Genomic DNA, 10,858 nt, shown 5'->3' on the forward strand with positions numbered 1-10,858 from the left:
ATGATGTTATCTGCATGTGTGGTTCCCACCTCGTCTGTGAATGATGTTATCTGCATGTGTGGTTCCCACCTCGTCTTTGTGAATGATGTTATCTGCATGTGTGGTTCCCACCTCGTCTGTGAATGATGTTATCTGCATGTGTGGTTCCCACCTCGTCTTTGTGAATGATGTTATCTGCATGTGTGGTTCCCACCTCGTCTGTGAATGATGTTATCTGCATGTGTGGTTCCCACCTCGTCTTTGTGAATGATGTTATCTGCATGTGTGGTTCCCACCTCGTCTGTGAATGATGTTATCTGCATGTGTGGTTCCCACCTCGTCTTTGTGAATGATGTTATCTGCATGTGTGGTTCCCACCTCGTCTGTGAATGATGTTATCTGCATGTGTGGTTCCCACCTCGTCTTTGTGAATGATGTTATCTGCATGTGTGGTTCCCACCTCGTCTGTGAATGATGTTATCTGCATGTGTGGTTCCCACCTCGTCTGTGAATGATGTTATCTGCATGTGTGGTTCCCACCTCGTCTGTGAATTATGTTATCTGCATGTGTGGTTCCCACCTCGTCTGTATACAGTGACCTGTTCTTGGTCAGACTTCATGAGATCTTTAAGTCTGACATTGTTTGAAAAAATCATTAATTTATTAAAAATCAAACATCTGATCAACATTAACATTGACGCATCCAAAATAATTTACAGTTTAAACGATGTTCAACGTTGAAATGACTTTGAACACATTAACATGTTGTTTACATGTCAACACGTAAACGGACTAATGTCATGTCAGTTTGAGCCTCTGGTCCACAGGTGAGTGTTGTGAGCTCCCATTGGCTGATGAACATCCTCATTGTTAACATGCAGATTTATGTTCAATATAGGGGTGTGACGATACACTCAACTCACGAGAACGAGACAAGATTTTAAGAAAACTACAATGACAAAATATATGACTGGACCAACAGATTTTTATTTAACCGAGTTGCACATGCATTTTGAAATGTTTTATTATAACTCTTATGCATGATGTAAGCATGAGCTTTTAATAAACTTCTTCTTCCACAAATTGAAACTAAAACTAAAAGTTAAAATAAATAAAATTTAATATTTCTTTCTTTTTGCAAACAATATTATGTGCAAAACCAAATCAAAGTTCTACTCTGTCAAGCTTGCATATTGTCCGTGTCTTATCAGTCACACTACTGCCATTTATCATTTCCACCGGGTACCCAAAATGCTGCCAGACGATTTGAAAGTGGCGGTATTTCGGTCGGTATTTTCCGACGTCATTCTGGCTGCTTGCTGCTTCCCCTCCTTCTCCTCCTCTTCTTCTTTTCCTTCTCCTCCTCTTCTTCTTTTCCTTCTCCTTATTTAGGTTCTGGCAGGCTAGACGTAGCAAAGGCGCATTACTGCCCCCACAGGTCACAAATAGTTTAGATAGCTCACAAATCTCACAAGACAGATTTTTAATGCGACGAGAAATATCATTGAGTTTAATCTCTCTATAAACTGAATAATGACAGACTGCTTTGTGTGTGTGCGTGTGTGTATGTATATGTGTGTAACAGGCCTAATGGATCACATGATAAGGACAAACAAATCAGAGGTTCAGTTTATCAGCCAATGAGGACTCACAATACTCAGCTGTTTGAAGTGGACCACATGCGTCGTTAAAATGTTTGCAACGTGTTAACGACACATGAATAATTACTGTTTGTGCTCAAACCTCTTTGGAGGAAGAATTCAACTGGAATGTCTCCAAACAGTTAACGGATCGAGTGTCTACAGAGTCCTGTAGATGTCTGCAGAGTCCTGTAGATTCCTGTAGATGTCTGCAGAGTCCTGTAGAGTCCTGTAGAGTCCTGTAGAGTCCTGTAGATGTCTGTAGAGTCCTGTAGATGTCTGTAGAGTTCTGCAGAGTCCTGTAGATGTCTGTAGAGTCCTGAAGATGTCCGTAGAGTCCTGTAGATGTCTGTAGAGTCCTGTAGATGTCTGTAGAGTTCTGCAGAGTCCTGTAGAGTTCTGCAGATGTCTGTAGAGTCCTGAAGATGTCTGTAGAGTCCTGTAGATGTCTGTAGAGTCCTGTAGATGTCTGTAGATGTCTGCAGAGTCCTGCAGAGTCCTGTAGAGTCCTGTAGATGTCTGTGGAGTCCTGCAGATGTCTGTAGAGTCCTGTAGATGTCTGTAGATGTCTGCAGAGTCCTGCAGAGTCCTGTAGATGTCTGTAGAGTCCTGTAGATGTCTGTAGAGTCCTGCAGATGTCTGTAGAGTCCTGTAGAGTTCTGCAGAGTCCTGTAGAGTCCTGTAGAGTCCTGCAGGGTCCTGTCGATGTCTGTAGAGTTCTGCAGAGTCCTGAAGATGTCTGTAGAGTCCTGTAGAGTTCTGCAGAGTCCTGCAGAGTCCTGTAGATTCCTGTAGATGTCTGCAGAGTCCTGTAGATTCCTGTAGAGTTCTGCAGAGTCCTGTAGAGTCCTGCAGGGTCCTGTCGATGTCTGTAGAGTTCTGCAGAGTCCTGAAGATGTCTGTAGAGTCCCGCAGAGCCAAAGGTTCAGTTAACAAACATGGCATCAGGACTGTATCTGACCTGGTCAGTCCATCTCTTCAGACGCTGTCTCATGGCGCTCTGAGCGGTCAGTTGTGTTTAAGGAAGGAAGTCCAGCTCGTCGCTCTCCTCCGGTCCTCTGCAGTTCACCGAGACGCCCTCTCCATCTACACGAGACAGGGGACCATGAGAGACCAGATCACATGATCCACTACAACATGAGACAGATGAATGTGATGTCATCAGTGTGATGTCATCAGTGACACATACACAGGTCATCTGACGACAGCAGCTCTGGCGTTTGGATCCGGCCCTCCTCGTACAGAGTCTTCTTCTGCAGGAAGCGCTGTTTGCTGGGATTCATGTGGACTGAACACAGACAAGAAGCGATATCAGCATGTGACCCACTGTCAGTCAAACAGCTGGGGGTGTGGTCATGTTGACGTACCTGACACTGCTGGGGATGATGACCGCAGGGAGCCCACAGGAGAGAGGGATTCTGGTCCAGTGGGAGACGCTGTAAGGGCCTGGGCCCCAGATCTGTCACTGGTGCTGCTGGGCTGGGGAGGGAAATTGTACTGGTCCTCAGTAGGGACAGAAGGATGATTGAACTGGGACTCTACGGGCCCAACTGGACTCTGGTACTGGTTTCTGGTGCTCGGGGACAGAGACCTGGAGCCGGTCCCGTTGGACCTTAACTGGGACTGAACGTCATACTGGGAAAAACCTCGACTCTCATCAGTCTCACAGGGACCGACCAATGAGGACGAGGCGGGGAGGAGAGAGGAGGCTGAGGGGAGGGAGGAGGAGGAGTGCAGCGGGTGAGGAGAGGTGAGGGAACAGAAAGAGGAGGAGGAAGAGGAGAAGGAGGAAGAGGAGAAGGAGGAAGAGGAGGACAAGGAGGAGGTGGAAGAGAACTGGGAGGACTTGGAGGGCTTGTGAGTGTCATCCAGTGGTCCCAGTGTGGACAGCTGCTGGGACAGAGCTCCCACACTGGAGTCCAGAGGGTGAGAAGCGTCCCTCCTCACTGTGGTGTCGATGTCCTGAAGACTGTCCAACACCTGGAACACAACCCGGACATGAGGAAGACGGTCCCAACAACAACCCTGAAGAACCTTAGAGGTCAAAGGTCAAACACGCATGCGCACACACCCACACACACACACACACCTTTGTCATGGACGGTCTCTTCCTCTTCTTGTCCAGACACCTGCAGGCCAGATCCACCATCTTCATGAACCCGGCAGGTTCAGCAGCACCACCTGAAGACAGACCAGGAGTCAGAAACTACACCACACACACAGACACACACAGACACACACAGACACACACAGACACACACAGACACACACACAGACCTGTGGTCAGCCGGTGGTCCAGATGTTTCCTCCAGGCTGCAGACAAACCAGCTGGGCTCTCCTCCACGTCCCCAACCAGGTCCTTCTGCACAACCCAGACCAGAACCAGAACCTCATCACTGAGCCACTGAACCATGAGAACATTTAAAGAAGTGTGTGTGTGTTTGTTCTGACCAGGTATCTCACTCCTGTCTGTGACTTCCTGTCTGTCTCCAGAGCTCGTCGACCCGTCAGAACCTCCAGCAACACCTGAAACAAACAACACCTGTGTGACATCACATCAGACTGCTGACAGGTGACCAATCAAAACCTCAAGGTCACCTGTGGGTCATCAAAGGTCACCTGTTGATCATTAGGGTCACCTGTGGATCGTTATGGTCACCTATGGATCGTTGAGGTCACCTGTGGGTCGTTAAGGTCACCTGTGGGTCGTTATGGTCACCTGTGGATCGTTAAGGTCACCTGTGGATCGTTAAGGTCACCTGTGGATCGTTATGGTCACCTGTGGGTCGTTATGGTCACCTATGGATCGTTAAGGTCACCTGTGGATCGTTAAGGTCACCTGTGGATCGTTATGGTCACCTGTGGATCGTTATGGTCACCTGTGGATCATTAAGGTCACCTGTGGATTGTTGAGGTCACCTGTGGATCATTGAGGTCACCTGTGGATCATTGAGGTCACCTGTGGATCGTTAAGGTCACCTGTGGATCGTTTAGGTCACCTGTGGATCGTTATGGTCACCTGTGGATCGTTGAGATCACCTGTGGATCATTAAGGTCACCTGTGGATCGTTGAGATCACCTGTGGATCATTAAGGTCACCTGTGGATTGTTGAGGTCACCTGTGGATCATTGAGGTCACCTGTGGATCATTGAGGTCACCTGTGGGTCGTTAAGGTCACCTGTGGATCGTTTAGGTCACCTGTGGATCGTTATGGTCACCTGTGGATCGTTGAGATCACCTGTGGATCATTAAGGTCACCTGTGGATCGTTATGGTCACCTGTGGATCATTAAGGTCACCTGTGGATTGTTGAGGTCACCTGTGGATCATTGAGGTCACCTGTGGATCATTGAGGTCACCTGTGGATCGTTAAGGTCACCTGTGGATCGTTTAGGTCACCTGTGGATCGTTATGGTCACCTGTGGATCGTTGAGATCACCTGTGGATCATTAAGGTCACCTGTGGATCGTTGAGATCACCTGTGGATCATTAAGGTCACCTGTGGATTGTTGAGGTCACCTGTGGATCATTGAGGTCACCTGTGGATCATTGAGGTCACCTGTGGGTCGTTAAGGTCACCTGTGGGTCGTTAAGGTCACCTGTGGGTTGTTAGAGTCACCTATGGATCATTAAGGTCACCTGTGGATCGTTGAGGTCACCTGTGGATCATTGAGGTCACCTGTGGATCATTAAAGGTCACCTGTGGATCATTAAAGGTCACCTGTGGATCGTTGAGGTCACCTGTGGATCATTAAGGTCACCTGTGGATCATTGAGGTCACCTGTGGATCATTAAAGGTCACCTGTGGATCGTTGAGGTCACCTGTGGATCATTAAAGGTCACCTGTGGATCGTTGAGGTCACCTGTGGATCATTAAAGGTCACCTGTTTTTCTCTGATAAACTGATATGTTCCTGTTGTGTGGTTGCGTCACTGTACAGGTAAGTTTGGATTCCTTCAAATTAACTTTCATCTTATCTTCTAACAGACTATATTTCCCATCAGCCCCTGCAGTGTCTCACCACTCCAAAGCTGTAGACGTCCACGGCGGGCCCCAGCTCTCCTTTCCTTACATACTCATCAGGAAGGTATGCAAGCGTTCCTCTCACGGTCGCCGTTCTACCGACCGATGCCGTCTGAACCGCCGAGTGTCCTGATGAGCTGTGTGATGCAAACCGAGCCAGACCGAAGTCCGCCAGCTTCGCCACCAGGTGACAGTCCAACAGGATGTTGGAGCTGCAGACACACACAGACACAAAATCCAGTGTCATGTGACACAGCTGTGATGTCACAATGATTTCATGTGATGTCACACTGACCTCTTGACGTCCCCGTGGATCAGCGGTGTTGGACCTTCAGGTGGGCAGTGAAGAAACTGCAGAGCTGTCGAAGCTCCTTTAACCACAGAAACCCTTTGAGACCAGGACAGAGACACACACTCCTGAACACACACACACACACACACACACACACACACACACACACACACCAGATGTTTCAATGATATTCAACAGATGTTCCACATGTGCATTTTGTGTTTGTGTGTGTGTGTACATTGTGAAGTTGATCCTCCAATGATCTGTTGTCCATGTAACTGTAGATGAGACACACTGATCCACAACCTTCACTGACACCCAGCAGATCCACGATGTGAGGATGTCTGAACCTGGAGGAGGAGGAGGAGGAGTATGAGGGGGAGGAAGAGGAGGAGTATGAGGTGGAGGAGCAGCAGGAGACAGATTGGAGCTTGGTCTCTTCATTCAGACTTGTATTTGTAATCATTAATCAGCTGATCGGTGCAGGTCCTCACTTGGTCAGCTTCTCCACCTCGGTCTTGAAGCTCTCCCGGAGCACAGTCCAGTCCATCAGACAGTCCTACAACAACACTCATTATTACACGCTGTGACATCACATCCTGTTGCCTGAACACAGTGCTGTGATTGGCTGACCTGTTTGAGTCTCTTCACGGCACAGTCGATGCTCCTCAGAGTTGCTCTGTACACCACCCCAAAGCCCCCCTCCCCCACCTGCAAGGCGGGGGAGAACCCCTCAGTCCCAGCATGCACCTCTTCATAGGACCAGCACATCACCCCGCTGCTGCACTCCGCCACCACAGAGGGGGGCTAAGGGATGACATCATCTTCATCTGAGCACATATTTAACTTCTTTGCATCATCGTGTGTGTGTGTATGTTACCTGGGCCGGTGGGTGGATGATGTCAGGTTGGCTGTTCATATTTTGGGGGGGCGGGGCAGGTCCAGGGAGTGGCCTTCCTCCTCCATCACCTGAAAACAGAAGACAGAAAGACTTTTACTGCGCGTCCAGGCTCTTACTGCGCGTCCAGGCTCTTACTGCGCGTCTGGATTCTGCGCATCCGGACTCTTACTGCGCATCCAGGCTCTTACTGCGCGTCCAGGCTTTTACTGCGTGTCCAGGCTCTTACTGCGCATCCAGGCTCTTACTGCGCGTCCAGGCTTTTACTGCGTGTCCAGGCTCTTACTGCGCGTCCAGGCTCTTACCGCATGTACGGACTCTTACTGCGCGTCCAGGCTCTTACTGCGCGTCCAGGCTCTTACTGCGTGTCCAGGCTCCTACTGCGCGTCCAGGCTCTTACTGCGCGTCTGGATTCTTACTGCGCGTCCAGGCTCTTACTGCGCGTCCAGGCTCTTACTGCGTGTCCAGGCTCCTACTGCGCGTCCAGGCTCTTACTGTGCGTCTGGATTCTTACTGGGCGTCTGGAGTCTTACTGCGCGTCCAGGCTCTTACTGTGCGTCTGGATTCTTACTGGGCGTCTGGATTCTTACTGCGCGTCCAGGCTCTTACTGCGCGTCTGGATTCTGCGCATCCGGACTCTTACTGCGCGTCCAGGCTCTTTACTGCGCGTCTGGTTTGGCGTCGTAGGACTCTTACTGTGCGTCCGTGCCATGCATTCTTACTGCGCCGTCCGGGCTCTTACTGCGCGTCCAGGCTCTTTGAGGCTGTCGGACATGTACGGAGCTCTTACTGCGCGGTCAGGCTCTTACTGCGTCAGGTTACGGTGGACTCTCATCACTGCGGTCCAGGCCCTCTCTACACCGCCATGTATACGGACTGCACTTACATGAGCGTACATATTGATGTCTATACGCAGTTACAAGTCTCTGACGCGCGGTCCAGTGTTTCGTTATCCAACATGTACGACTATTTAGTGCTGCGTCCCAGGCTCCATTAATCCTGTGCTTGGCTGCGTTTGCATAAGCGCCTCTACCGCATGTCCGGACTTAGGCTGAGTTTGTATTCATGTTCTTTCGTTATTATCGCGTCATGTTCCCACCTTGACCCTCGTTGCCTCGTTTCACTTCCGCGCTCAGCTCTCATGTTCGTAGACCCTTCCACGTCCAGCCCTATCGTCATGATGAGCACGCTGTGGCTGCCAGCGCCGGTCCTGGCCACATTTGCCGCCCTGGGCAAACCCCCCCACAAGATGTTGCGAATGGACACTGTTTTGTCTATACGTCGCACGCACCCACTGATTGCCGACCGGTAGCCCACCTTGGAAGCGTGCGAACCCCATCAGTCTGTAAGACGCAACAAATCTTGGCCTTGTCAAAAAACCGGCTTAACGGCAGTTATAGCTCTATCAATTATGTGGAGATTTCATCCATTATAATGTGCTTGTGCAAAGCAAGAAAAAAAAAAAGAAAATCTGAACCACAGCGAAGGGACAGAAAGATCAAGTAGCGTAACCAAAACAACGATAGGATTAGTTGTTCAGATTTAAATGCAGTTCACTTTCCTACACTGTGCAAGATTATTCTTGCCATGAGAGTTTATGATTAATGTACACCGCTCTGCACCCAGTCTGCTTCCTTGGTCGTACTTTATTTATTATACAAATGGGCTTGTCTTGTTAGGACCGCGATTGCAATATATATCTCTGAAAGCATCATACATGCTTTGATTGCTGTTGTGCCACCAGGAAAAGTGTTTTTCCTCCCTCTATATTCATAAGGTGTGTTTGCTAGCTGCTGTTGTGATAAAACAGGGGCATTTATTTGAAATGGAAACTCTTCAATAGTGACCATTTTATGTAATGTTCCCACCAGTATATCACTAGAATAGCAGGATAAGCGGGAGTTTGTGTCCACCTGCCGCGTACAGTAAACCAAAAAAGTCAAGTTAAATGAATTTATCACTAAAAGGCCTGCAAGATTTTAGTTGTATTGCCATAGACAACCCGTGAAGGGCAGGGAGATTAGGGGATTCACAGACCAGATTAGGAGGAGGAGATTCCAGATTCAGATTAGCTGGCCAGATTAGGAGCTTTGGTGTTTCAGATTCACTGTCCACACATTTTCAGCATCCACACCGGGTCACACATTCCTTATTGATGAGTTTTTTACCACAGGTACATTCTCAGGTGTTGTCTGGAAAATAATCTAACGGAAATGATACAGACTCTCTGGGTTCGCTTGGTTTGAACTTTGTTTTGCCAGACACCGGATGAACACGTTTTCATCAAAACGCCATTTTTCTTCTCTAAGTGCACTGCGATTACAATCTCTGCGGCGGTCCCGAGGCCCGCCGGTGGTTTCTGTGTGTGTGTGTGTTTTGTGTGTGTGTGTGTGTGTGTGTTTTTTGTGTGTGTGTGTGTGTGTGTTACCTGTGTGTGTGTGTGTTACCTGTGTGTGTGTGTGTTACCTGTGTGTGTGTTCAGTTCGCAGGTTGTTGATGTGGACGAGGCCGTGGCCGGTTTGGGAGGAGGGTCAAACTTAGACCCAAACACATCAGGAGGAGGAGGAGGAAGAGGAGGAAGAGGAGGAGGAGGTGCAGGTGGAGGAGGTGTCAGACTGGACGTCCCTGCAGAGGAGAGAGTCAGCTGATTGTTCAAATGTCCGTCTGACCCCACAGAGGTCATCAGAGGTCAGAGAACTTACAGGTCACGATGACATCACGGGGGCGGAGCATCTGCAGACGCTCCAACAGGTCGATGAGCTCGCCAACACGAGCGTTCCTGATGCCCCAATGGTTCATCACCCAGTCGGTCCGCCTCTCCTGCCTCTCAGCCAATCGCAACGCTTTCTGATCACAGAGGACTGCTGAGGCTACGACAGACAGACAGAGACACAGACAGACAGAGACACAGACAGACAGACACAGTCAGAGACAGACAGACAGAGACACAGACAGACAGACAGACAGACAGACAGTTAATTCATGTATTTTCATTAAGACAGACTCTCCTGTAGCCGCCATGTCGTGGATCATCCTGAACCAGCCAGGTGTCATTCAGCCCGCCCACACCCACCTGTCAGTCAAAGCGTCCCCGCTCTTAACCCTGCATAACTTTAAGCCTTAATATAATGTGAACAGGTGAGTTGTATATAAATTCACCCTCAGTACAGTTGTCATGAACGGGGAAATTAGCTACAGAGACCAAAACTGTTTTTTGTACCAGGCTGTAAACATGTTTATTTCTGCTGTGAAGTTGGACATTTGGACATGGGGACTTATGGAGACTGACTCACTTCTGGAGCCAGCCTCAGGTGGACGTTAGAGGAACTGCAGGTTGTGTTTCTGCTGCTGCTGCAACAGGAAGCAGAAAACTCCTCAAACATGAGACATGAACTGTGTCAGTGCTCCAGAACCTGAACAGAACCCGAACAGAACCCAAACAGAACCCGAACAGAACCCAAACAGAACCTGAACAGAACCCAAACAGAACCCGAACAGAACCCAAACAGAACCTGAACAGAACCCGAACAGAACCTGACTCACAGTGCACACTGTGACATCATGACTGAGCGGGTGACGTCACATGTTCTCTGCTCATTAATATTCATAATATTAATTATTAATATGAATAATAATTAGCTGACGTGACGTCAGCAGCTGGTTTCATTCGTCTAAACTTTATTTTGAAGTCTGACGTCACAGTCTGACACTCCCTAGGCTATATGTGGCCTTAGTTCTGGTTCCGACTCACCGAAGCGGGTCCAGTCCATGTCAGTGAGTCCGTCCATGATCTGGCAGAACTCCCAGAGGAGGTCTGGGGGCAGGTCGTACAGGAACTCCTGTCTGCCCCCCCTCCGCTCTCCGCTCGACATCTTTAAAGGAAACGACCCCGAGCTAACAGCGACCCGCTCTGACCCGGACCAGTCCGTGACACCAGAACCGTCCGACACAGACCCGTTAAAGAACTTTCACAACTTTGAACCGTCTCTGAAGTTCGGCTCCTTTTGCTTCCGCTCAGTGTGTGCT

At 49.2% G+C, this 10,858-nt stretch overlaps 2 protein-coding genes across 2 annotated transcripts; both read right to left on the reverse strand.

Moving 5' to 3' along the window:
- Positions 1 to 621: 621 nt before the first annotated feature.
- Positions 622 to 2,586, reverse strand: LOC109137135 (uncharacterized). Its single transcript, XM_027275580.1, has 2 exons — positions 2,517 to 2,586; positions 622 to 2,356 (listed from the first exon to the last, which is right to left on the reverse strand). The coding sequence occupies exons 1-2, from the start codon at positions 2,562 to 2,564 to the stop codon at positions 1,763 to 1,765; spliced, it is 642 nt and encodes a 213-aa protein (XP_027131381.1). The 5' UTR covers positions 2,565 to 2,586; the 3' UTR covers positions 622 to 1,762.
- On the reverse strand, positions 1,082 to 10,852 carry irak1 (interleukin-1 receptor-associated kinase 1). Its single transcript, XM_027275574.1, has 15 exons — positions 10,584 to 10,852; positions 9,535 to 9,702; positions 9,299 to 9,457; positions 6,815 to 6,903; positions 6,568 to 6,741; positions 6,429 to 6,493; positions 6,173 to 6,284; positions 5,938 to 6,059; positions 5,641 to 5,854; positions 4,071 to 4,145; positions 3,897 to 3,981; positions 3,709 to 3,800; positions 2,987 to 3,599; positions 2,809 to 2,907; positions 1,082 to 2,705 (listed from the first exon to the last, which is right to left on the reverse strand). Exons 1-15 carry the CDS (start codon positions 10,702 to 10,704, stop codon positions 2,638 to 2,640), a joined length of 2,256 nt encoding a protein of 751 aa, XP_027131375.1. The 5' UTR covers positions 10,705 to 10,852; the 3' UTR covers positions 1,082 to 2,637.
- Positions 10,853 to 10,858: the final 6 nt, after the last annotated feature.

This window comes from Larimichthys crocea, unplaced genomic scaffold (genome assembly GCF_000972845.2).
Source record: "Larimichthys crocea isolate SSNF unplaced genomic scaffold, L_crocea_2.0 scaffold148, whole genome shotgun sequence".
NCBI classification, from domain to species: Eukaryota; Metazoa; Chordata; class Actinopteri; family Sciaenidae; genus Larimichthys; species Larimichthys crocea.

Coding starts and splice junctions, on each gene's coding strand:
- irak1 (XM_027275574.1), bottom strand. CDS start 10,704: ATGTCGAGCGGAGAGCGGAGGGGGGGCAGACAGGAGTTCCTGTACGAC. Junction 9,703..10,583: donor CATGGACTGGACCCGCTTCG/GTGAGTCGGAAC, acceptor TGTCTGTCGTAG/CCTCAGCAGTCCTCTGTGAT. Junction 2,706..2,808: donor GCTGTCGTCAGATGACCTGT/GTATGTGTCACT, acceptor TGTCTCGTGTAG/ATGGAGAGGGCGTCTCGGTG.
- LOC109137135 (XM_027275580.1), bottom strand. CDS start 2,564: ATGCCATGTTTGTTAACTGAACCTTTGGCTCTGCGGGACTCTACAGAC. Junction 2,357..2,516: donor CTCTGCGGGACTCTACAGAC/ATCTTCAGGACT, acceptor GACTCTACAGAC/ATCTTCAGGACTCTGCAGAA.